The sequence below is a fragment of the Xenopus tropicalis genome, chromosome 8 (assembly GCF_000004195.4).
Source record: "Xenopus tropicalis strain Nigerian chromosome 8, UCB_Xtro_10.0, whole genome shotgun sequence".
NCBI lineage: Eukaryota > Metazoa > Chordata > Amphibia > Anura > Pipidae > Xenopus > Xenopus tropicalis.
Window position 1 is genome coordinate 1781392 of NC_030684.2, and position 25394 is coordinate 1806785.

Sequence of the window (25394 nt, forward strand, 5' to 3'; positions counted from 1 at the left end):
GTTACCGACTGCAAGATATTGGGGGGTTCCATCGGCTGCACCGCCATGTGGGGGCCACGCCTGCACGTGGGGCCCCTAGTGCCACGGAGCTGCCATGTTGCCCATGTCTCTATTGCTTTCCCTGGGCAGCAGGGGGCAGTATCTGTGCCGCACAGTGTGGGGGCTGCGTATGTAAAACAGCAGGAAGCTGAGTGTGTCTGGAAAATGGTTTCCCCTCCGCCTTTAGGGAGAAAACAAAAGGTATCGGGGAAACTGCTGCCCAATCGGGGGGGGGGGGGGGGGGGGGGGTTCTCTCTCTGTGTAATTTGCAGATGTTTTGCATTTTAAAGGCGGCGGATGTTCCTTTAAGGCCTGGCTGCTGCTCTCTGATTGGCTGGAACAGGACGGACCGGTTGTGTTACCTGCTCCCTGTAGTACCAGTCAGAACTGATAGTGCTCCTGTGTGGGTTCCGACTCCTGAGAGGCCCATGGACTGAGCAGCCTGACACCCTGGGGAGACACAGGTAGGGGCTCTCTGTATCTGTACCCCCCCCCCGGGGGCTAAAACTGTCTGTATGGGGCACAGGCTGTACCCCCCCCCTAAAACTGTCTGTATGGGGCACAGGCTGTACCCCCCCCCGGGGCTAAAACTGTCTGTATGGGGCACAGGCTGTACCCCCCCCCGGGGCTAAAACTGTCTGTATGGGGCACAGGCTGTACCCCCCCCCCGGGGCTAAAACTGTCTGTATGGGGCACAGGCTGTACCCCCCCCCCGGGCTAAAGCTGTCTGTATGGGGCACAGGCTGTACCCCCCCCCCGGGCTAAAGCTGTCTGTATGGGGCACAGGCTGTACCCCCCCCCCGGGCTAAAGCTGTCTGTATGGGGCACAGGCTGTACCCCCCCCCCGGGCTAAAGCTGTCTGTATGGGGCACAGGCTGTACCCACCCCCCCCAAAACTGTCTGTAAGGGGCACAGACCCCATTTGTTCCTATGCTCAGGGCTGTACCCCCCCCCCCGCCTACAATTACTGTGATAAAAGTGATCTAATGATAGTGTAAGGATAACTTGACCTTTAATTCCACAGGGGGCAGGGAGTTGGCTTAGTGGGTGGGATTGCCGGTGCCTTGGGGGGGGGGGGGGGGCTGTACCCTGTGCTACTGTTTGTGGGTGACTTAGGGTGTGGTGACCCCAAAATAGTGACCCAGAAATAAATGGGGAGATCCTTATACCCACACCTCGGGGGCTACAGCAGCCCAATACGCTCCGTAGCACTTACTTTGTGTAAAGGTCCAGTTATTGCGCATAGGGGGCGCCATGTTGTTGGTTCTGTTGGGTCATAAGTACCCGGCACTGGCCCCCCTCTGCCCCTTCATTTTGTGGGTTACTGGCCCTTTAAAGGGAAACCAGGGCCCATTTACCTGCCCCAGAGGGGGTAAATCCAGTTACCCCTGGCCTGAGGGGGTGATGGTGCTAGTGCCCCCCCAATTGGATGGAGCTACATCTACACCCCCCCCCCCCAGAACATTCTGAATAGAACAGCCCAGAATAAGCCAAGTGCTGGGGTTACTTGCCCAGGTGTAACCCCCACCTACTTACCCTCAGGATTATCCATACTAAACCTGATCCCATTTGCCATTGCAGAGAGATGGAGCCGGACTATGGGGCTGGAGCTGCCCCAGGGGTAACTATGGATCATCCAGGTGAGCCCATCTGCCCCCCAAACTCCTCGCAGAGGGAAGGGGGTGACCGCTCGGATTGCTGCCCCCCACTGGGCAATAATGAACACCTTGAGGAGCCCAAGGAGCCCGACCCTAGTGATGGAGCCGACTGGGCCACCCCAAGGGACCGGACTAGTGGGGGGGACCAGGGGGCTACTGGGGGGGATCAGGGGGCTACTGGGGGGGATCAGGGGGCTACTGGGGGGGACCAGGGGGCTACTGGGGGGGACCAGGGGGCTATTGGGGGGGACCAGGGGGCTATTGGGGGGGACCAGGGGGCTATTGGGGGGGATCAGGGGGCTATTGGGGGGGATCAGGGGGCTACTGGGGGGGACCAGGGGGCTACTGGGGGGGATCAGGGGGCTACTGGGGAGAACCAAGGGGCTACTGGGAACATGGACCTGGCTGGGCCCCCGCAGGGTGAGGAACCCACAGAATGTTCCGTTCTGCTGGAGGAGAACCCGGAGCGGGAATGTCCCATCTGCACGGAACCCTACGACGGAACCAGCCACAAACAGTCCTTCCTCAACTGCAGCCACACCGTCTGCAACAACTGCATCAGAACCATCATGGAGAAGGCCAGTCGGGCCGAGCTGGGCCGGGTCGTGTGCCCCATGTGCAGGCAGAGGACTCCCATGATGCAGTGGGAGATCCACAAGATGCAGGAGCAGATGATGGACAATGTGGCCCCCCAGGTGCTGCCGTTGGAAGTGGCCCCGGGGCCGCCGGTGAGGAGACCGGGCCTGTGTGGGGCCCTGGAGTACCGGTTCCACAAGCGCTTCTACACCACCCGGATGTTCCCCTTCGCCCCCTGCTGCCGTTACCCAATCAGATGCATCGCTGGGCTGCGCAGCCTGGAGCGGCGGAACCGGGGCCTGTACCGCTGTGTGTTGGGCCTCCTCTTCCTCGCCGAGATCCTCAGCTTCTTCCTCATTTTCCTGCCCATCATCATCCTCATCTTGGTCATTGTGTTCACTAGATAAGGTTCCGACTCCTGAACTTTTATACCCCCCTGGGATGGTTCAGACTCCAGAACTTTTATACCCCCCCGGGTTGGTTCCGTCCTGAACTTTTATACCCCCCGGGACGGTTCCGACTCCTGAACTTTTATACCCCCCCCGGGTTGGTTCCGTCCTGAACTTTTATACCCCCCGGGACGGTTCCGACTCCTGAACTTTTATACCCCCCCGGGTTGGTTCCGTCCTGAACTTTTATACCCCCCCGGGACAGTTCAGACTCCTGAACTTTTATACCCCCCCGGGATGGTTCAGACTCCTGAACTTTTATACCCCCCCCCCGGGATGGTTCAGACTCCTGAACTTTTATGCCCCCCGGGTTGGTTCTGTCCTGAACTTTTATACCCCCCCGGGACAGTTCAGACTCCTGAACTTTTATACCCCCCCGGGACAGTTCAGACTCCTGAACTTTTATACCTCCCCGGGACGGTTCAGACTCCTGAACTTTTATACCCCCCTGGGATGGTTCCGACTCCTGAACTTTTATACCCCCCGGGTTGGTTCCGTCCTGAACTTTTATACCCCCCGGGACAGTTCTGACTCCTGAACTTTTATACCCCCCGAGGTTGGTTCCAACTCCTGAACTTTTATACCCCCCGGACGGTTCCGACTCCTGAACTTTTATACCCCCCCCCCCCTGGGACAGTTCTGACTCCTGAACTTTTATACCCCCCCCCCAGGACACTGCTTTTCTACTCGTTGTACCTTTATAAACCAACAATCAGCTTTTCCCCTTGTCAGAGAGTTTTATTATATTAACCCCCCCCCCCCAGGTGCAATAACGCTGCCTACAAAGGGTTAAAGTCATTGTTTGACAACTTGAACCAAACAAACCTTTTTGGGTGGAGTTGCCCTTTACACAGAAGGCAGGTTCTGGTTGGGTCGGTGCCTATGGAATGGGACTGGTGCTGATAAGCTTGGGGGGGGGGGGAGGTCACCTCTGTGTCATTGTCCCGTATCTGGCAGCGCCGGGGCCCAATCAGCGCCTTCCCCTGGGCCCGGGGCCAACTCTGCGCCTCACAGGAATCCGGCGCGATCACATGAGTGGAATTCCTGAGTCTGGAACGGGGGGGGGGGGGGGGCAAATAGATCTGAGCAGCGTTGGGGTAAATTCACTTGTTTGGTGTCTGTAGGTCCAATGGGGGTAAATCTGCCCATAGGCCCCGCCCCCTGCTGCATCTCCGTCTCCTCTTCTACTCAGCGCGGCCTGAACAGCTTCCTATGGACACAGAGACCCCTCTCATTAATGTGCCCCCATACTGTACCCCCCCATACTGTACCCCCCCATACTGTACCACCCCCATACTGTACCCCCCCATACTGTACCCACCCCCATACTGTACCCACCCCCATACTGTACCCCCCCATACTGTACCCCCCCCCATACTGTACCCCCCCATACTGTACCCCCCATACTGTACCCCCCCCCCATACTGTACCCCCCCATACTGTACCCCCCATACTGTACCCACCCCCATACTGTACCCACCCCCATACTGTACCCCCCATACTGTACCCACCCCCATACTGTACCCCCCCATACTGTACTGTCTAAGGGAAACACTATGGCACCCCCTACCCATATGTATAAATACAAATATACAGAGAGGGAATGTTCTGGGCACACAATAAGCTGTACCCCCATACTGTACTGTCTAAGGGAAACACTATGGCACCCCCTACCCATATGTATAAATACAAATATACAGAGAGGGAATGTTCTGGGCACACAATAAGCTGTACCCCCATACTGTACTGTCTAAGGGAAACACTATGGCACCCCCTACCCATATGTATAAATACAAATATACAGAGAAGGAATGTTCTGGGCACACAATAAGCTGTACCCCCATACTGTACTGTCTAAGGGAAACACTATGGCACCTCCTACCCATATGTATAAATACAAATATACAGAGAAGGAATGTTCTGGGCACACAATAAGCTGTACCCCCATACTGTACTGTCTAAGGGAAACACTATGGCACCTCCTACCCATATGTATAAATACAAATATACAGAGAGGGAATGTTCTGGGCACACAATAAGCTGTACCCCCATACTGTACTGTCTAAGGGAAACACTATGGCACCCCCTACCCATATGTATAAATACAAATATACAGAGAAGGAATGTTCTGGGCACACAATAAGCTGTACCCCCATACTGTACTGTCTAAGGGAAACACTATGGCACCCCCTACCCATATGTATAAATACAAATATACAGAGAGGGAATGTTCTGGGCACACAATAAGCTGTACCCCCATACTGTACTGTCTAAGGGAAACACTATGGCACCCCCTACCCATATGTATAAATACAAATATACAGAGAAGGAATGTTCTGGGCACACAATAAGCTCTACCCCCATACTGTACTGTCTAAGGGAAACACTATGGCACCCCTACCCATATGTATAAATACAAATATACAGAGAAGGAATGTTCTGGGCACACAATAAGCTGTACCCCCATACTGTACTGTCTAAGGGAAACACTATGGCACCCCCTACCCATATGTATAAATACAAATATACAGAGAGGGAATGTTCTGGGCACACAATAAGCTGTACCCCCATACTGTACTGTCTAAGGAAACACTATGGCACCCCCTACCCATATGTATAAATACAAATATACAGAGAAGGAATGTTCTGGGCACACAATAAGCTGTACCCCATACTGTACTGTCTAAGGAAACACTATGGCACCCCCTACCCATATGTATAAATACAAATATACAGAGAAGGAATGTTCTGGGCACACAATAAGCTGTACCCCCATACTGTACTGTCTAAGGGAAACACTATGGCACCTCCTACCCATATGTATAAATACAAATATACAGAGAAGGAATGTTCTGGGCACACAATAAGCTGTACCCCCATACTGTACTGTCTAAGGGAAACACTATGGCACCCCCCTACCCATATGTATAAATACAAATATACAGAGAGGGAATGTTCTGGGCACACCAATAAGCTGTACCCCCATTACTGTACTGTCTAAGGGAAACACTATGGCACCCCCTACCCATATGTATAAATACAAATATACAGAGAAGGAATGTTCTGGGCACACAATAAGCTGTACCCCCATACTGTACTGTCTAAGGGAAAACACTATGGCACCCCCTACCCATATGTATAAATACAAATATACAGAGAAGGAATGTTCTGGGCACACAATAAGCTGTACCCCCATACTGTTACTGTCTAAGGGAAACACTATGGCACCTCCTACCCATATGTATAAATACAAATATACAGAGAAGGAATGTTCTGGGCACACAATAAGCTGTACCCCCATACTGTACTGTCTAAGGGAAACACTATGGCACCCCTACCCATATGTATAAATACAAATATACAGAGAAGGAATGTTCTGGGCACACAATAAGCTGTACCCCCATACTGTACTGTCTAAGGGAAACACTATGGCACCCCCTACCCATATGTATAAATACAAATATACAGAGAGGGAATGTTCTGGGCACACAATAAGCTGTACCCCCATACTGTACTGTCTAAGGGAAACACTATGGCACCCCCTACCCATATGTATAAATACAAATATACAGAGAAGGAATGTTCTGGGCACACAATAAGCTGTACCCCCATACTGTACTGTCTAAGGGAAACACTATGGCACCTCCTACCCATATGTATAAATACAAATATACAGAGAAGGAATGTTCTGGGCACACAATAAGCTGTACCCCCATACTGTACTGTCTAAGGGAAACACTATGGCACCTCCTACCCATATGTATAAATACAAATATACAGAGAAGGAATGTTCTGGGCACACAATAAGCTGTACCCCCATACTGTACTGTCTAAGGGAAACACTATGGCACCCCCTACCCATATGTATAAATACAAATATACAGAGAAGGAATGTTCTGGGCACACAATAAGCTGTACCCCCATACTGTACTGTCTAAGGGAAACACTATGGCACCCCCTACCCATATGTATAAATACAAATATACAGAGAGGGAATGTTCTGGGCACACAATAAGCTGTACCCCCATACTGTACTGTCTAAGGGAAACACTATGGCACCCCCTACCCATATGTATAAATACAAATATACAGAGAGGGAATGTTCTGGGCACACAATAAGCTGTACCCCCATACTGTACTGTCTAAGGGAAACACTATGGCACCCCTACCCATATGTATAAATACAAATATACAGAGAGGGAATGTTCTGGGCACACAATAAGCTGTACCCCCATACTGTACTGTCTAAGGAAACACTATGGCACCCCTACCCATATGTATAAATACAAATATACAGAGAGGGAATGTTCTGGGCACACAATAAGCTGTACCCCCATACTGTACTGTCTAAGGGAAACACTATGGCACCTCCTACCCATATGTATAAATACAAATATACAGAGAGGGAATGTTCTGGGCACACAATAAGCTGTACCCCCATACTGTACTGTCTAAGGGAAACACTATGGCACCCCCTACCCATATGTATAAATACAAATATACAGAGAGGGAATGTTCTGGGCACACAATAAGCTGTACCCCCATACTGTACTGTCTAAGGGAAACACTATGGCACCCCCTACCCATATGTATAAATACAAATATACAGAGAGGGAATGTTCTGGGCACACAATAAGCTGTACCCCCATACTGTACTGTCTAAGGGAAACACTATGGCACCCCCTACCCATATGTATAAATACAAATATACAGAGAGGGAATGTTCTGGGCACACAATAAGCTGTACCCCCATACTGTACTGTCTAAGGGAAACACTATGGCACCCCCTACCCATATGTATAAATACAAATATACAGAGAAGGAATGTTCTGGGCACACAATAAGCTGTACCCCCATACTGTACTGTCTAAGGGAAACACTATGGCACCCCCTACCCATATGTATAAATACAATATACAGAGAGGGAATGTTCTGGGCACACAATAAGCTGTACCCCCATACTGTACTGTCTAAGGGAAACACTATGGCACCCCCTACCCATATGTATAAATACAAATATACAGAGAAGGAATGTTCTGGCACACAATAAGCTGTACCCCCATACTGTACTGTCTAAGGGAAACACTATGGCACCCCCTACCCATATGTATAAATACAAATATACAGAGAGGGAATGTTCTGGGCACACAATAAGCTGTACCCCCATACTGTACTGTCTAAGGGAAACACTATGGCACCCCCTACCCATATGTATAAATACAAATATACAGAGAAGGAATGTTCTGGGCACACAATAAGCTGTACCCCCATACTGTACTGTCTAAGGGAAACACTATGGCACCCCCTACCCATATGTATAAATACAAATATACAGAGAGGGAATGTTCTGGGCACACAATAAGCTGTACCCCCATACTGTACTGTCTAAGGGAAACACTATGGCACCCCCTACCCATATGTATAAATACAAATATACAGAGAAGGAATGTTCTGGGCACACAATAAGCTCTACCCCCATACTGTACTGTCTAAGGGAAACACTATGGCACCCCCTACCCATATGTATAAATACAAATATACAGAGAGGGAATGTTCTGGGCACACAATAAGCTGTACCCCCATACTGTACTGTCTAAGGGAAACACTATGGCACCCCCTACCCATATGTATAAATACAAATATACAGAGAAGGAATGTTCTGGGCACACAATAAGCTGTACCCCATACTGTACTGTCTAAGGGAAACACTATGGCACCCCCTACCCATATGTATAAATACAAATATACAGAGAAGGGAATGTTCTGGGCACACAATAAGCTGTACCCCCATACTGTACTGTCTAAGGGAAACACTATGGCACCCCCTACCCATATGTATAAATACAAATATACAGAGAAGGAATGTTCTGGGCACACAATAAGCTGTACCCCATACTGTACTGTCTAAGGGAAACACTATGGCACCTCCTACCCATATGTATAAATACAAATATACAGAGAAGGAATGTTCTGGGACACCAATAAGCTGGTACCCCCATACTGTACTGTCTAAGGGAAACACTATGGCACCTCCTACCCATATGTATAAATACAAAATTATACAGAGAAGGGAAATGTTCTGGGGCACACAATAAGCTGTACCCCCATACTGTACTGTCTAAGGGAAACACTATGTGCACCTCCTACCCATATGTATAATACAAATATACAGAAGAAGGAATGTTTTCTGGGCACACAATAAACTGGTACCCCCATACTGGTCCTGTCTAAGGGAAACACTATGGCACCCCCCTACCCATATGTATAGAATACAAATATACAGAGAAGGGAATGTTTCTGGGCACACAATAAGCTGTACCCCATACTGTTACTGTCTAAGGGAATCACTATGGCACCCCCTACCCATATTGTATAATACAAATATATCAGAGAGGGAATGTTCTGGGCCACAATAAGCTGTACGCTCCCATAGGAAACACTATGGCACCCCCTACCCATATGTATAAATACAAATATACAGAGAAGGAATGTTCTGGGCACACAATAAGCTGTACCCCCATACTGTACTGTCTAAGGGAAACACTATGGCACCTCCTACCCATATGTATAAATACAAATATACAGAGAAGGAATGTTCTGGGCACACAATAAGCTGTACCCCCATACTGTACTGTCTAAGGGAAACACTATGGCACCCCCTACCCATATGTATAAATACAAATATACAGAGAAGGAATGTTCTGGGCACACAATAAGCTGTACCCCCATACTGTACTGTCTAAGGGAAACACTATGGCACCCCCTACCCATATGTATAAATACAAATATACAGAGAGGGAATGTTCTGGGCACACAATAAGCTGTACCCCCATACTGTACTGTCTAAGGGAAACACTATGGCACCTCCTACCCATATGTATAAATACAAATATACAGAGAAGGAATGTTCTGGGCACACAATAAGCTGTACCCCCATACTGTACTGTCTAAGGAAACACTATGGCACCCCCTACCCATATGTATAAATACAAATATACAGAGAGGGAATGTTCTGGGCACACAATAAGCTGTACCCCCATACTGTACTGTCTAAGGGAAACACTATGGCACCTCCTACCCATATGTATAAATACAAATATACAGAGAGGGAATGTTCTGGGCACACAATAAGCTGTACCCCCATACTGTACTGGCTAAGGGAAACACTATGGCACCTCCTACCCATATGTATAAATACAAATATACAGAGAAGGAATGTTCTGGGCACACAATAAGCTGTACCCCCATACTGTACTGTCTAAGGGAAACACTATGGCACCCCCTACCCATATGTATAAATACAAATATACAGAGAAGGAATGTTCTGGGCACACAATAAGCTGTACCCCCATACTGTACTGTCTAAGGGAAACACTATGGCACCCCCTACCTGTGACTCACCTCATGTAACTGATTGCTCTTTGGAGCAGAGTCTTCCTCCTTGTGGGTGTGGGTGGGGCCCTGTGGGTTTGGGCACCTTTCCCTTTACCCCTGGGGGTATTTTCGGCCTTGGGGGCTGGGGGGGGCGACCGTTCCGACTCTCCGACCTCCATCATCTCGACACTAACCCACTGGCACGTGTGGCATTGGGTGATATCTGCCTCCAGCCCAAAGGGGGCATAAAGGGTGATGCTGTCGCAGACGGGGCAAGAGGGCATGTTGGGGTCGATGAAGTCCAGGAGGTCCGACTCCTCCATCTCCTCCTCGACTGCCTCAAAGTAAGGGACCCGGGTGTTGATGGGCAGCGCTTGGATCCCGTCTTTGCCAAAAACATCGTTAAATACCCGGCAAATGGGGCAGGAGATGCTGTAGGCGCTGTCCCCCCCCAGCCGCTCCAGGCACCCCTCACAGAAGGTGTGGAGGCAAACGGGCAGGATCCGGGGCTTCATTGGCCCAAAGGGTCTGTAGTCGTCCAGGCACACCGTGCAGCGCAGAACATCGGGCGATGCCCCCTCACTCTCGGCCTCCTGGGACATGGTGTTGGTGGCAGGAACCAGGAAGGAAGACCACTAGGACCTCCACTAGGACCTCCTGAAGAACCTGAGAAGGTCTACTGAGAGTTCACGGCAGAAGTGGCCCAAGTATGAAGGTTCATGGGTGCCAGGGCTTCTCCTTAGGGCATGACGGTGCCACCCAAGTGGCTTTCAGTTGGGCAGTAATGGACCTTGGAGGTTCCTCTGCTCATTGAAGGTCTACTTTGCTCTACTAGAACGTTCATGGGCGGCCGTGGAACCCAGGCGGCTAAGTGTCCATCCTTCTCTAGGCACAAAGTATTGAGATGAGAATCAGACTTACCGGTTGGCTAATACCCAGCAGCCCAACAGAACCTTCTGCTTCGGAGCATCGTGTTGCGTTGGATCATCACCCGGGTCGGTGTGCGTGCTGTAACGGTGACTCCCAGCTCCAGGCTGCTGATCATTAACTATGTAAGAGGGGATTGGGTGACATCCGATTGGTTTCATGGCACGTTATTAACCCCGCGCTGGGGCTGCTGTGGGCCTCACTCTATACGCACGTCAATATCATTAATTAATTCTGTTTGAGGTTCTGTGTACAGCACTTCGTAGAGCAGAACCGCGTGTGTTTGGCCAACGTGGAACTGGTGAAAATTGTATAATAGTACTTGGGTCCGGCCAGAGTGGGGCAGCAGGGAACCTCGTGCAGATGGACCAGGAATGGGGCAATAGACTGTAGGAGGGGCAATAGTCTATGAAGTACTAGCCACCAGCCCAAATTATATATTAGCAGAACCAGACAGGAAGTGTATCACTGGGGCACAGGGGGCAATGTTGGGGTTGGAACTGGTTGATGATGTCCATTGCTTGGTACAGAACCAGGAGACCCAATGGAGAAGAGAACATTGAGGAAAGCTGAGATGAAGGAATTTTGGGTGTAAGGGGGACAAAGTGGGACATTTTTCGATTCCTTGCACATCCTGGAATGTGGCGGCTTCATCAGACCATAATGGGGTAAGTGTGACCGGCCAAGTGTCAGAACCCCCCCGTGCCCAGCTGATGCCGGGGAACCATGAAACTACCACCACCTTCGATCGAGAGATTGCTCCATGGTTCCCTCTGTGGGCTACACCCCAGGGAATGCCTACGGGTTCCTCGATGGACAAGGAAGCCCACCTCAGGGGCCAGGGTGAGGGTTTGGGTGAGTATTGCTGAATGACTGATGCACTGATGCAACCTTCTTATTAGCTGGGGGGGGGCTCTGACCAAAAGTTGGTTGTCCAACATCTCAGGTTCTGCATGAAATCAGTGCTGAGGAACCCATTTAACTCTAGAAGTTTCTTTATTGGAATTCTCTATGGGTCAAACCATGAAGGTGCTTCAGAACCCTAGGGGTGGAGGTGGACTTTGGACTGGAATAGTGAAGTACTAATGGGTTTTTAGTTATATGTTGTCCATAGCTGGATGTGTTTCTGAGGGGCCACCCATCCCTAGAGCCCGTGGCTGTCAGTAACTGCAGATACTGTTATGTCTGTGGTCTTCAATGTAGGAAGAACCCTGGTGGGAGGTTCCTCTGAAGCCGTTGCTCCTGTTTGGGCTCCGACCCCTGGATTTCTTCCATTGGGGCGATACAGACAGTTGGCCCAGGTCATAAAGACTTTCCGAAACCTGTTGGAGGCAAAGCAGTAGAGCACCGGGTCTATGCAGCAATTGGCCACCGAGAGCATCCAGCTGAAGTAATAGACAGCCTCCGTCTTGACCAGGAGAGAACAGGACTCTGGGCTGAAGAGCTTAATGGTGACTCCGGCGGTTCTGGTGATGTGGACAGGAATGTAGCAGATAATGAATATTGTGAGGGACACCCCTATGGTCACGAGGGATCTGGAGATCATGGTTTGGCTCTGGGGGTTCATGGGGTTGGCTCTGAGGATGTGTTGGCTCAGGAGGCTGTAGCACAGCACGGTGAGGAGAAATGGAACCAACAGCCCAAGGATGGTTATGGCCCAGTTCCAGATAAAGAATAACAGGACCTGTTCCGTCTGGTGGATACTGAGACACTTTGTGGCCCCGTCAATAACCGATGTTCTCAATACGAAGAAAAATGGCAGCCCCTGAAGGAAGAGGAAGGCCCAGAGCCCGAGGCAGAGTTTGGTGATGAAGGAGTTTTTGGCCAGAACGTTCCATTTCCCACTATGGACGATGGTGCAGTAGCGATGGATGGCGATGAGGGTGAGGAAGTAAACCCCCCCGTACATGTTGGTGCTGAGGGAGAAGACGGAGTATTGGCAGGCGAAGGTCCCGAAGCTCCAGTGGTCGGAGAACGAGTAGATTAGAAGCATCGGAGCCGCCGGGGAGATGACGGCGTCGGAAATGGCCAAGTTGAACTGGAGGATGATGGACGGGTTCCATGGCTTGATCCGGAACCAGAACACCCACAGGCTCAGGCAGTTCAGCAGGAACCCAACGGAGAAGATGAAGCTGAGGAAGACTGGGATGAAGGTGTGGAGAGTGTAGGGGCGGCACAAGGTGGCATTTCCTGGTGGCTCCATCCCTGAAGGACAATGACTCCCTGCAAAGAAGCACAGCATTTTGGGAAATGATTGGTCTCCTTCTTCCATGAAGCCGTGGCATGATCTGGGCACTGGGCCTCTATCTTCTGCATTACCCACAAAACTTTAGGGGGCACCAGTAACGGGACTGAGACCCCAACTGTAACGTTGTCCCTCACCGTTACCCAGAAGCCCCTACATTCCCAGACTTGTTGCCCCCTGTGACCCTGATGGGGTTCGTTTCAAAGGAAGAAAGAGTTTTACTAAGTGAGATGCCAGGAATGTCCCCCCCAAGATATCCAAGCACTTACCTGCCCAACTCTGGGGGGCACGACGGAATCTCCCCCCCGCGGGGTCCCAGTAACCCAGTCAGTCGCTCAGTTCTGAGCAATAAAGTAGAAAACTGTGATGTTGGGTTTTTCCTTCCTCTGTGAAAAGAGGAATCGGTGACTTTAGGGGAAATCTAAAAATAATTGCCCTCCCCCCCCCCGGGGCACAGTGACGGGGGCATTGTTGGCACAGACGGTGGCCCTTATGGCTCTTCTGGGTCCTGTCAGAGCATCACCATCAAGCCCCTAATTAATGGAGCTCAATGGGCAACCAAGCCTGAGCCCAGAGGAGACCTGTAAGGACCCGTCCGACCAGCCAATCAAAAGAGTTTTTGATCCTAATGTGCAAAACTTTAAGCCAATCAGCTTAGAAGCCCCGAAGCTCAGCCCAGTTGGCCAATAAGAAGGCAGTCGCCCCTGGTGCCCCCTCAGTATAAATGTCCCTTAGTATAAAGGGGCGTCATTCTGAGTATTGTCACTAGGTGGCAGCAGCGGCCTCTATGGGATTAGGGCTCTGAGTCTGTGGTTCTTACAGCGTCAGTGATTGGCCCATTGGTATCTCTCACTGTCATCACTTGCTTCTTCTCTTTCCACTTCCTGCGAATATTGGGTGTTACTTCCCCTTTACTGTATGTTTGTTATTTCCTGTACTGAGTGTCACCGGCCCAGAACCCACCGGTACCCCCGGGTGTTGTATATAAGGATCTTAATAGGGGCATCTGTAAATGTTATAGCCCTGGTCTGTTTGTCTTAGCTCCCCCCCCCCCGGGTAATTAAATCCAGTACTTCTATGTACAGCGAATCAGAGCTCTGTACCTGGGTAAGTACTGGGGGGAGATTGGATTCACTTACCCAGGGGGAGGTTCCTGTCTGACCATGGGAAAGAGAGCAGCCCAGGAGCAGGAAGTACAGAGAATCAGAGCTCTGTACCTGGGTAAGTACTGCGGGGAGATTGGATTCACTTACCTGGGGGGGGGGTTCCTGCCTGACCATGGGAAAGAGAGCAGCCCAGAAGCAGGAAGTACAGAGAATCAGAGCTCTGTACCTGGGTAAGTACTGGGGGGAGATTGGATTCACTTACCTGGGGGGGAGGTTCCTGCCTGACCATGGGAAAGAGAGCAGCCCAGGAGCAGGAAGTACAGAGAATCAGAGCTCTGTACCTGGGTAAGTACTGGGTGGGGATTGGATTCACTTACCCAGGGGGAGGTTCCTGCCTGACCATGGGAAAGAGAGCAGCCCAGGAGCAGGAAGTACAGAGAATCAGAGCTCTGTACCTGGGTAAGTACTGGGGGGAGATTGGATTCACTTACCCAGGGGGAGGTTCCTGTCTTACCATGGGAAAGAGAGCAGCCCAGGAGCAGGAAGTACAGAGAATCAGAGCTCTGTACCTGGGTAAGTACTGGGGGGAGATTGGATTCACTTACCCAGGGGTGGGGGTTCCTGTCTGACCATGGGAAAGAGAGCAGCCCAGAAGCAGGAAGTACAGAGCAGAGAATCAGAGCTCTGTACCTGGGTAAGTACTGTGGGGAGATTGGATTCACTTACCCAGGGGGAGGTTCCTGCCTGACCATGGGAAAGAGAGCAGCCCAGGAGCAGGAAGTACAGAGAATCAGAGCTCTGTACCTGGGTAAGTACTGGGGGGAGATTGGATTCACTTACCCAGGGGGAGGTTCCTGTCTGACCATGGGAAAGAGAGCAGCCCAGGAGCAGGAAGTACAGAGAATCAGAGCCCTGTACCTGGGTAAGTACTGGGGGGAGATTGGATTCACTTACCCAGGGGGGGGGGGGTTCCTGCCTGACCAAGGGAAAGAGAGCAGCCCAGGAGCAGGAAGTACAGAGAATCAGAGCTCTGTACCTGGGTAAGTACTGGGGGGAGATTGGATTCACTTACCCAGGGGGGATTTTCTGTCTGACCATGGGAAAGAGAGCAGCCCAGGAGCAGGAAGTACAGAGAATCAGAGCTCTGTACCTGGGTAAGTACTGGGGGGAGATTGGATTCACTTACCCGGGGGGGTTCCTGCCTGACCATGGGAAAGAGAGCAGCCCAAGAGCAGGAAGTACAGAGAATCAGAGCTCTGTACCTGGGTAAGTACTGCGGGGAGATTGGATTCACTTACCTGGGGGGGGGGTTCCTGCCTGACCATGGGAAAGAGAGCAGCCCAGAAGCAGGAAGTACAGAGCAGAGAATCAGAGCTCTGTACCTGGGTAAGTACTGGGGGGAGATTGGATTCACTTACCTGGGGGAGGTTCCTGCCTGACCATGGGAAAGAGAGCAGCCCAGAAGCAGGAAGTACAGAGCAGAGAATCAGAGCTCTGTACCTGGGTAAGTACTGGGGGGGGGATTGGATTCACTTACCCAGGGGGAGGTTCCTGCCTGACCATGGGAAAGAGAGCAGCCCAGGAGCAGGAAGTACAGAGAATCAGAGCTCTGTACCTGGGTAAGTACTGGGGGGAGATTGGATTCACTTACCCGGGGGGGTTCCTGCCTGACCATGGGAAAGAGAGCAGCCCAAGAGCAGGAAGTACAGAGAATCAGAGCTCTGTACCTGGGTAAGTACTGCGGGGAGATTGGATTCACTTACCTGGGGGGGGGGTTCCTGCCTGACCATGGGAAAGAGAGCAGCCCAGAAGCAGGAAGTACAGAGCAGAGAATCAGAGCTCTGTACCTGGGTAAGTACTGGGGGGAGATTGGATTCACTTACCTGGGGGGGAGGTTCCTGCCTGACCATGGGAAAGAGAGCAGCCCAGGAGCAGGAAGTACAGAGAATCAGAGCTCTGTACCTGGGTAAGTACTGGGGGGGATTGGATTCACTTACCCAGGGGGAGGTTCCTGCCTGACCATGGGAAAGAGAGCAGCCCAGGAGCAGGAAGTACAGAGAATCAGAGCTCTGTACCTGGGTAAGTACTGGGGGGAGATTGGATTCACTTACCCAGGGGGGGAGGTTCCTGTCTGACCATGGGAAAGAGAGCAGCCCAGGAGCAGGAAGTACAGAGAATCAGAGCTCTGTACCTGGGTAAGTACTGGGGGGAGATTGGATTCACTTACCCAGGGGGGATTTTCTGTCTGACCATGGGAAAGAGAGCAGCCCAGGAGCAGGAAGTACAGAGAATCAGAGCTCTGTACCTGGGTAAGTACTGGGGGGAGATTGGATTCACTTACCCAGGGGGAGGTTCCTGCCTGACCATGGGAAAGAGAGCAGCCCAGGAGCAGGAAGTACAGAGAATCAGAGCTCTGTACCTGGGTAAGTACTGGGGGGAGATTGGATTCACTTACCCAGGGGGGAGGTTCCTGTCTGACCATGGGAAAGAGAGCAGCCCAGGAGCAGGAAGTACAGAGAATCAGAGCTCTGTATCTGGGTAAGTACTGGGGGGAGATTGGATTCACTTACCCAGGGGGGAGGTTCCTGTCTGACCATGGGAAAGAGAGCAGCCCTGGAGCAGGAAGTACAGAGAATCAGAGCTCTGTATCTGGGTAAGTACGGGCAATACTCTGGGGCAGCTATGTGTATTTATTGGATGGCCAGTGGTATGGAGGAGGAAGAGGAGGAAGAGGAAGAGGAGGAGGAGGAAGAGGAGGAGGAGGAAGAGGAGGAAGAGGAAGAGGAGGAGGAAGAAGAGGAGGAGGAGGAAGAGGAGGAGGAGGAAGAGGAGGAGGGGTTGGCACTTGGGCTCAAATACAATAAAGTCAGAGAAACTTTTTATTGGATTTTAATCCTTTATTTGATCTTCATCAATTGTGTTTGTCATTGGTGTTCTCCTCCCTTGGCTGCCCAATGCCGAGCCTTCCTGCTGAGCCCCAGAACCCTCTGTGATTGGCCAATCCTTCTTTGCACAGGGGAGAGAGCAGATCCACTTGTTGATTATTCTCCTGAATCGCTTGGAGGCAAAGCAGTAAAGAATGGGGTCCATGCAGCTGTTGGTGGTGGAGAGAAGCCACGTGAAGCCATAGGCTTGTTCTGTTCTTTCCAGCAGGGGGCAATAGCCTGGGGCAAATAGCTTGGCAGTGACCAGCACCGCTCTTGTTAGGTGGACGGGGATGTAACAGAGGGCAAATATGGCCAGAGAGACCCCGATGGTCAGGATGGACTTGGAGATCATGGCCCGAGTGAGGGGTTTGGTGGCGTTGGCAGCGAGGAAGAACCGGCCCAGGAGGCCGTAACACACCAGCGTCACCATGAACGGAACCAGCAGGCCCAGAATGGTTATCAGCCAGTTCCAGATAAAGTACAGAACCACGTGTTCCGCTTGGTGGATACTGAGACACTTGGTGGCCCCGGTGACGTTGGACGTCTGTAGGACGAAGAAGAACGGAAGCCCCTGGAGGAAGAGGAGGCCCCAGGCCACGAGGCAGAGTTTGGTGACGAAGGACTTTCTGCCCCACACGTGTCTCCTGCGGTGATGGACGACGGTGAAGTAACGGTGTAGAGCGATGAGGGTGAGGAGATAGACCCCCCCGTACATGTGGGTGCTGAGCAGGAACACCGTCACCTTACACAGGGGGGTCCCGAAGCCCCAGCGGTCGCTCCGCATGTACAGAACCAACAGGGGGGCCACCGGGGAGATGACGGCGTCGGAAATGGCCAAGTTGAACTGGAGGACGATGGACGGGTTCCATGGTTTGATCCGGAACCAGAACACCCACAGGCTCAGGCAGTTCAGCAGGAACCCAACGGAGAAGATGAAGCTGAGGATGATGTGGAAGAAGTGGGGGTGCGCGTAGGCTTGGCACGTGGGGTTCCCCCCCGACTCGTTCAACATCTCCAAGCGACTCCTAGGGGCAATTAAACGGCATGGAGTCACAACCTGCCCCCATACTGAGCGCTAATACCCCCAACACCCAGTGGGTGCTCTGTCAGTGGGACCATCAGTCTAGTGACCTCAGTGACTCCCTATGGAAACTACCCATTGCCCATTGTCTTGCCTCTGTCAGGGGCTTTTAGGTTGCTATGGTAATTACCCCTGGGTGCAGAGCTCACCAAGCAGGTCACATGAGCAGCACCTCAGTCATATGACCTATCAGTGCCTTGGGGTGGAGCTGCACTTACACAGGGGGGCGCTGTACCCCCCCCCCCCAAGAGCAACAGCCTCCTTACTCCCCGCTCCTGGGGGCATCAGGGTAGAATAGACCCAACTGGTGCAGAAACCAAAACTTTGGGGATGCTGGGAGTTGTAGTGACACTACCTTGCCTTACTACACACACTATACCCCCCTTCCCTGGCACCATCTTGCCTTACTACACACACTATACCCCCCTTCCCTGGCACCATCTTGCCTTACTACACACTATACCCCCATTCCCTGACACCATCTTGCCTTACTACACACACACTATACCCCCATTCCCTGGCACCATCTTGCCTTACTATACACACTATACCCCCCTTCCCTGGCACCATCTTGCCTTACTATACACACTATACCCCCATTCCCTGGCACCATCTTGCCTTACTATACACACTATACCCCCCTTCCCTGACACCATCCTGCCTTACTACACACTATACCCCCTTCCCTGACACCATCTTGCCTTACTACACACTATACCCCCCTTCCCTGGCACCATCTTGCCTTACTACACACTATACCCCCCTTCCCTGGCACCATCTTGCCTTACTATACACACTATACCCCATTCCTGACACCATCTTGCCTTACTACACACACTATACCCCCATTCCCTGGCACCATCTTGCCTTACTACACACACTATACCCCCATTCCCTGACACCATCTTGCCTTACTACACACTATACCCCCCTTCCCTGGCACCATCTTGCCTTACTATACACACTATACCCCCCTTCCCTGACACCATCTTGCCTTACTACACACACTATACCCCATTCCCTGGCACCATCTTGCCTTACTACACACACTATACCCCCATTCCCTGGCACCATCTTGCCTTACTACACACACTATACCCCCATTCCCTGGCACCATCTTGCCTTACTACACACACTATACCCCCATTCCCTGGCACCATCTTGCCTTACTACACACACTATACCCCCATTCCCTGGCACCATCTTGCCTTACTACACACACTATACCCCCATTCCCTGCACCATCTTGCCTTACTATACACACTATACCCCCATTCCCTGGCACCATCTTGCCTTACTACACACACTATACCCCCATTCCCTGGCACTATCTTGCCTTACTACACACACTATACCCCCATTCCCTGGCACCATCTTGCCTTACTACACACACTATACCCCCATTCCCTGGCACCATCTTGCCTTACTACACACACTATACCCCCATTCCCTGGCACCATCCTGCCTTACTACACACACTATACCCCCATTCCCTGGCACCATCTTGCCTTACTACACACACTATACCCCCATTCCCTGGCACTATCTTGCCTTACTACACACACTATACCCCCATTCCCTGGCACCATCTTGCCTTACTACACACACTATACCCCCATTCCCTGGCACCATCTTGCCTTACTACACACACTATACCCCCATTCCCTGGCACCATCCTGCCTTACTACACACACTATACCCCCATTCCCTGGCACCATCTTGCCTTACTACACACACTATTACAGCCCAGGGGGCAATTAACCCACTTACCTTATAGGGAGAGACAGGGAACCGACAGCTTGTGAGACAGTTCCGATATCGGCAGGTCCCTCTGGGCACTGGGTCTGTATAAGTCCAAGTAGGGGAGGAAAGTGAGTCTGAACTGCTGTGAGGAAGAGGAGTTGGTAAATCTTATCTCACCATTTCCTACAGGGTGTGTCGGTGGCACCAAACTGGGCAACGGGGTATATTTATATATATGGGTGGGAGGGGCCATACTGATTGGTGCAGTAGATATGACTGTACTGAGAGTCTGTGTAGTTCAGGTTTCAGGCATTTGGGTCTTGGGCCCCCCCCCTCTCTTTACTGCTTTGCTGTGCAGCCTCAGGGTCAAGGAATCCATAATGAGAGCAAGTGGGCAGCTCTGTGCCGCTGGGGCAGTTGGGGGCAGAGAGAGTGATGCAGAGGAAGAGGGGGGTGATCTGCACTGATGTACCGACCCCTGTACTTGGGGGTGTAACAGATTGGGCTCAGTTCTGTTGCTTCTCTGAACCAAATATCAGGTCCTTCCCAAATCAGCCACCAGGTGGCAGCAGTCACACAGATTTCTCTATGGTTGGAGTTTTCTGTATCTGCTCTCTTTCCTGCTCCTGGGCTGCTCTCTTTCCCATGGTCAGGCAGGAACCTCCCCCTGGGTAAGTGAATCCAATCTCCCCCCAGTACTTACCCATGTACAGAGCTCTGATTCTCTGTACTTCCTGCTCCTGGGCTGCTCTCTTTCCCATGGTCAGGCAGGAACCCCCCCTGGGTAAGTGAATCCAATCTCCCCCCAGTACTTACCCAGGTACAGAGCTCTGATTCTCTGTACTTCCTGCTCCTGGGCTGCTCTCTTTCCCATGGTCAGGCAGGAACCTCCCCCTGGGTAAGTGAATCCAATCTCCCCCCAGTACTTACCCAGGTACAGAGCTCTGATTCTCTGTACTTCCTGCTCCTGGGCTGCTCTCTTTCCCATGGTCAGGCAGGAACCCCCCACCTGGGTAAGTGAATCCAATCTCCCCCCAGTACTTACCCAGGTACAGAGCTCTGATTCTCTGTACTTCCTGCTCCTGGGCTGCTCTCTTTCCCATGGTCAGGCAGGAACCCCCCCCCTGGGTAAGTGAATCCAATCTCCCCCCAGTACTTACCCAGGTACAGAGCTCTGATTCTCTGTACTTCCTGCTCCTGGGCTGCTCTCTTTCCCATGGTCAGGCAGGAACCTCCCCTGGGTAAGTGAATCCAATCTCCCCCCAGTACTTACCCAGGTACAGAGCTCTGATTCTCTGTACTTCCTGCTCCTGGGCTGCTCTCTTTCCCATGGTCAGGCAGGAACCCCCCCCTGGGTAAGTGAATCCAATCTCCCCCAGTACTTACCCAGGTACAGAGCTCTGATTCTCTGTACTTCCTGCTCCTGGGCTGCTCTCTTTCCCATGGTCAGGCAGGAACCCCCCCCTGGGTAAGTGAATCCAATCTCCCCCCAGTACTTACCCAGGTACAGAGCTCTGATTCTCTGTACTTCCTGCTCCTGGGCTGCTCTCTTTCCCATGGTCAGGCAGGAACCCCCCCTGGGTAAGTGAATCCAATCTCCCCCCAGTACTTACCCAGGTACAGAGCTCTGATTCTCTGTACTTCCTGCTCCTGGGCTGCTCTCTTTCCCATGGTCAGACAGGAACCTCCCCCTGGGTAAGTGAATCCAATCTCCCCCCAGTACTTACCCAGGTACAGAGCTCTGATTCTCTGTACTTCCTGCCCCTGGACTGCTCTCTTTCCCATGGTCAGGCAGGAACCCCCCCTGGAGTCTAAAGGGGAACTTAACCCTATATGTAACTGTTATTGCTACTGAAAGCAGTGTCAGTTCTGACTCCTGAGACAATGTAGCGGAAAGGAACCAATGAACAGACCTGGATAGAACTGAATGGTGCTGCTCTGCTCCTGGGCAGAAAGGGGCAGGTTCTGGGGGGGCATGGGGTTCCCCTATACAGTGACAGGTTGGGGGTTTAGGCAGTAGGGTCGGGCTGCTCTCCTCCCCCGGGTATCAGTGGGATCACAGTTGGGGGGGGCCGCTCAGGTTTCAGTGAGGATCTTTCCTTTCCCCAGTGAGCGCGTTGGGCCGGGGGAATGAATTATTGATGCGCTGAGTCTGCCGCTCGGGCCCCTGAGTGAATAAAGTGTTCCTGTTGGGGCACAACTGGGCGGGGCCAATAGTAAATCTCCAGCTTGTGTTGCTGCACTGGGTCAGTGTGGCCCCTCTAATAACCCCCTGCCGGGGGGGCCAGGTGGGGTGCCCAAGGCCTGCTTGGGGGGGGGCAAGGTGGGTGCCCAAGCATCTGCTGGGGGGGGCAAGGTGGGTGCCAAGCTCTGCTGGGGGGGCCCAAGGTGGGTGCTCAACGCTCTGCTGGGGGGGCCAAGGTGGGTCGCTCAAAGCTTCCTGCATGGGGGGGGGCGAAGGTGGGTGCCAAGCTCTGCTGGGGGGGCAAGGTGGGTGGCTCTGGGGGGGGCCAAGCTCTGCTGGGGGGGCAAGGTGGGTGCCCAAGCTCTGCTGGGGGGGGCCAAGGGTGGGTGCCCAAGCTCTGCTGGGGGGGGCAAGGTGGGTGCCCAAGCTCTGCTGGGGGGGGGCAAGGTGGGTGCCCAAGCTCTGCTGGGGGGGGCAAGGTGGGTGCCCAAGCTCTGCTGGGGGGGGGCCAAGGTGGGTGCCCAAGCTCTGCTGGGGGGGGCAAGGTGGGTGCCCAAGCTCTGCTGGGGGGGGCAAGGTGGGTGCCCAAGCTCTGCTGGGGGGGCCAAGGTGGGTGCCCAAGCTCTGCTGGGGGGGGCAAGGTGGGTGCCCAAGCTCTGCTGGGGGGGGCAAGGTGGGTGCCCAAGCTCTGCTGGGGGGACAAGGTGGGTGCCCAAGCTCTGCTGGGGGGGGCCAAGGTGGGTGCCCAAGCTCTGCTGGGGGGGGCAAGGTGGGTGCCCAAGCTCTGCTGGGGGGGCAAGGTGGGTGCCCAAGCTCTGCTGGGGGGGGCAAGGTGGGTGCCCAAGCTCTGCTGGGGGGGGGCAAGGTGGGTGCCCAAGCTCTGCTGGGGGGGGCAAGGTGGGTGCCCAAGCTCTGCTGGGGGGGCAAGGTGGGTGCCCAAGCTCTGCTGGGGGGGCAAGGTGGGTGCCCAAGCTCTGCTGGGGGGGGCAAGGTGGGTGCCCAAGCTCTGCTGGGGGGGGCAAGGAGGGTGCCCAAGCTCTGCTGGGGGGGGGCAAGGTGGGTGCCCAAGCTCTGCTGGGGGGGGCAAGGTGGGTGCCCAAGCTCTGCTGGGGGGGGCAAGGAGGGTGCCCAAGCTCTGCTGGGGGGGGCAAGGTGGGTGCCCAAGCTCTGCTGGGGGGGGGCAAGGTGGGTGCCCAAGCTCTGCTGGGGGGGGGCAAGGTGGGTGCCCAAGCTCTGCTGGGGGGGGCAAGGTGGGTGCCCAAGCTCTGCTGGGGGGGGCAAGGAGGGTGCCCAAGCTCTGCTGGGGGGGGCAAGGTGGGTGCCCAAGCTCTGCTGGGGGGGGCAAGGAGGGTGCCCAAGCTCTGCTGGGGGGGGCAAGGTGGGTGCCCAAGCTCTGCTGGGGGGGGCAAGGTGGGTGCCCAAGCTCTGCTGGGGGGGGCAAGGTGGGTGCCCAAGCTCTGCTGGGGGGGCAAGGTGGGTGCCCAAGCTCTGCTGGGGGGGCAAGGAGGGTGCCCAAGCTCTGCTGGGGGGGGGCAAGGTGGGTGCCCAAGCTCTGCTGGGGGGGGGCAAGGTGGGTGCCCAAGCTCTGCTGGGGGGGGCAAGGTGGGTGCCCAAGCTCTGCTGGGGGGGCAAGGTGGGTGCCCAAGCTCTGCTGGGGGGGGCAAGGAGGGTGCCCAAGCTCTGCTGGGGGGGGCAAGGAGGGTGCCCAAGCTCTGCTGGGGGGGGGCAAGGTGGGTGCCCAAGCTCTGCTGGGGGGGGGCAAGGTGGGTGCCCAAGCTCTGCTGGGGGGGGCAAGGTGGGTGCCCAAGCTCTGCTGGGGGGGGGCAAGGAGGGTGCCCAAGCTCTGCTGGGGGGGGCAAGGTGGGTGCCCAAGCTCTGCTGGGGGGGGCAAGGAGGGTGCCCAAGCTCTGCTGGGGGGGGGCAAGGTGGGTGCCCAAGCTCTGCTGGGGGGGGGGCAGGATGGACATTGCTCAGTTCTGTTACTTGGGGCCCCTCGGCTGCCTGTATCCCCCCCCCCTGGGCTCCAGCTCTGAATTCCTCCAGTCGGGCAGTTAACGTTGGCATGTTGGGCGGGCAGAGGGGCGGGGGCAGAGATAAGGGCACGGCTAGATGTTACCCCCCCCCCTCAGCTGCTGCTTTCCCTCCCTGTGTAGGGGGGCCCCAATACTACTGGGATTAAAGGGGAAGCAGCGCTGCCATTGGTCACCTTTGCCTCTTCCCTCAGCTGGGATTGGCCGGCATTCTCACCCCCCTGCTTGGTTGCTGGGGAACATGGGACCCTAGTAACCATACAACAAAAGGGCCAGGAGTCTCCGTCATGCATATGCTGCAGCTAAACTACAACTCCCAGCATGCCCTGCAGCAACTGGACCCCCTGTGAGAGGGAGCGTTGCATCATGGGAGGGGCCCAGAGCAGTGAGAGGGAGCGTTGCATCATGGGAGGTGACAGTCACTATTTACATGGGGATGTTTGTCCGGTAGAAGTGGAATTTGCCACTTAGGAGTTGGGCGCCCAGTTATCTCCATATGTGCCCCCCCTTATACCCCCCCAGCTGCATTCTCTTGTTTAACAAGCAGGGAGGGGGGGTTATACCATGTGACTCATACAGACAGAATGCTGGGTAAGTGGGTGGAGCCTGGGGCAAGTAGTTTAGCCTTCCCTGCTTTAGTTATACCATGTGACTCATACAGACAGAATGCTGGGTAAGTGGGTGGGGCCTGGGGCAAGTAGTTTAGCCTTCCCTGCTTTAGTTATACCATGTGACTCATACAGACAGAATGCTGGGTAAGTGGGTGGGGCCTGGGGCAAGTAGTTTAGCCTTCCCTGCTTTAGTTATACCATGTGACACATACAGACAGAATGCTGGGTAAGTGGGCGGGGCCTGGGGCAAGTAGTTTAGCCTTCCCTGCTTTAGTTATACCATGTGACACATACAGACAGAATGCTGGGTAAGTGGGTGGAGCCTGGGGCAAGTAGTTTAGCCTTCCCTGCTTTAGTTATACCATGTGACACATACAGACAGAATGCTGGGTAAGTGGGCGGGGCCTGGGGCAAGTAGTTTAGCCTTCCCTGCTTTAGTTATA

At 53.4% G+C, this 25394-nt stretch overlaps 2 protein-coding genes and 1 long non-coding RNA gene across 3 annotated transcripts; 1 reads left to right on the top strand and 2 right to left on the bottom strand.

The window, feature by feature from the left end:
- Positions 1-328: 328 nt before the first annotated feature.
- On the top strand, positions 329-1864 carry LOC116406530. Its single transcript, XR_004219477.1, has 2 exons — positions 329-503; positions 1621-1864. It is a non-coding gene; the product is annotated as an uncharacterized LOC116406530 (long non-coding RNA).
- A 9199-nt stretch (positions 1865-11063) lies between these two features.
- On the bottom strand, positions 11064-13607 carry LOC100495325 (P2Y purinoceptor 4). The gene is made up of 2 exons (XM_031890617.1): positions 13538-13607; positions 11064-13246 (listed from the first exon to the last, which is right to left on the bottom strand). Exon 2 carries the CDS (start codon positions 13224-13226, stop codon positions 12168-12170), a length of 1059 nt encoding a protein of 352 aa, XP_031746477.1. The 5' UTR covers positions 13227-13246; positions 13538-13607; the 3' UTR covers positions 11064-12167.
- Positions 13608-17263: 3656 nt separating this feature from the next.
- On the bottom strand, positions 17264-20810 carry LOC101732106 (P2Y purinoceptor 4). Its single transcript, XM_031891003.1, has 2 exons — positions 20153-20810; positions 17264-18326 (listed from the first exon to the last, which is right to left on the bottom strand). The coding sequence occupies exon 2, from the start codon at positions 18311-18313 to the stop codon at positions 17264-17266; it is 1050 nt and encodes a 349-aa protein (XP_031746863.1). The 5' UTR covers positions 18314-18326; positions 20153-20810.
- Between the last annotated feature and the right edge of the window lie 4584 nt (positions 20811-25394).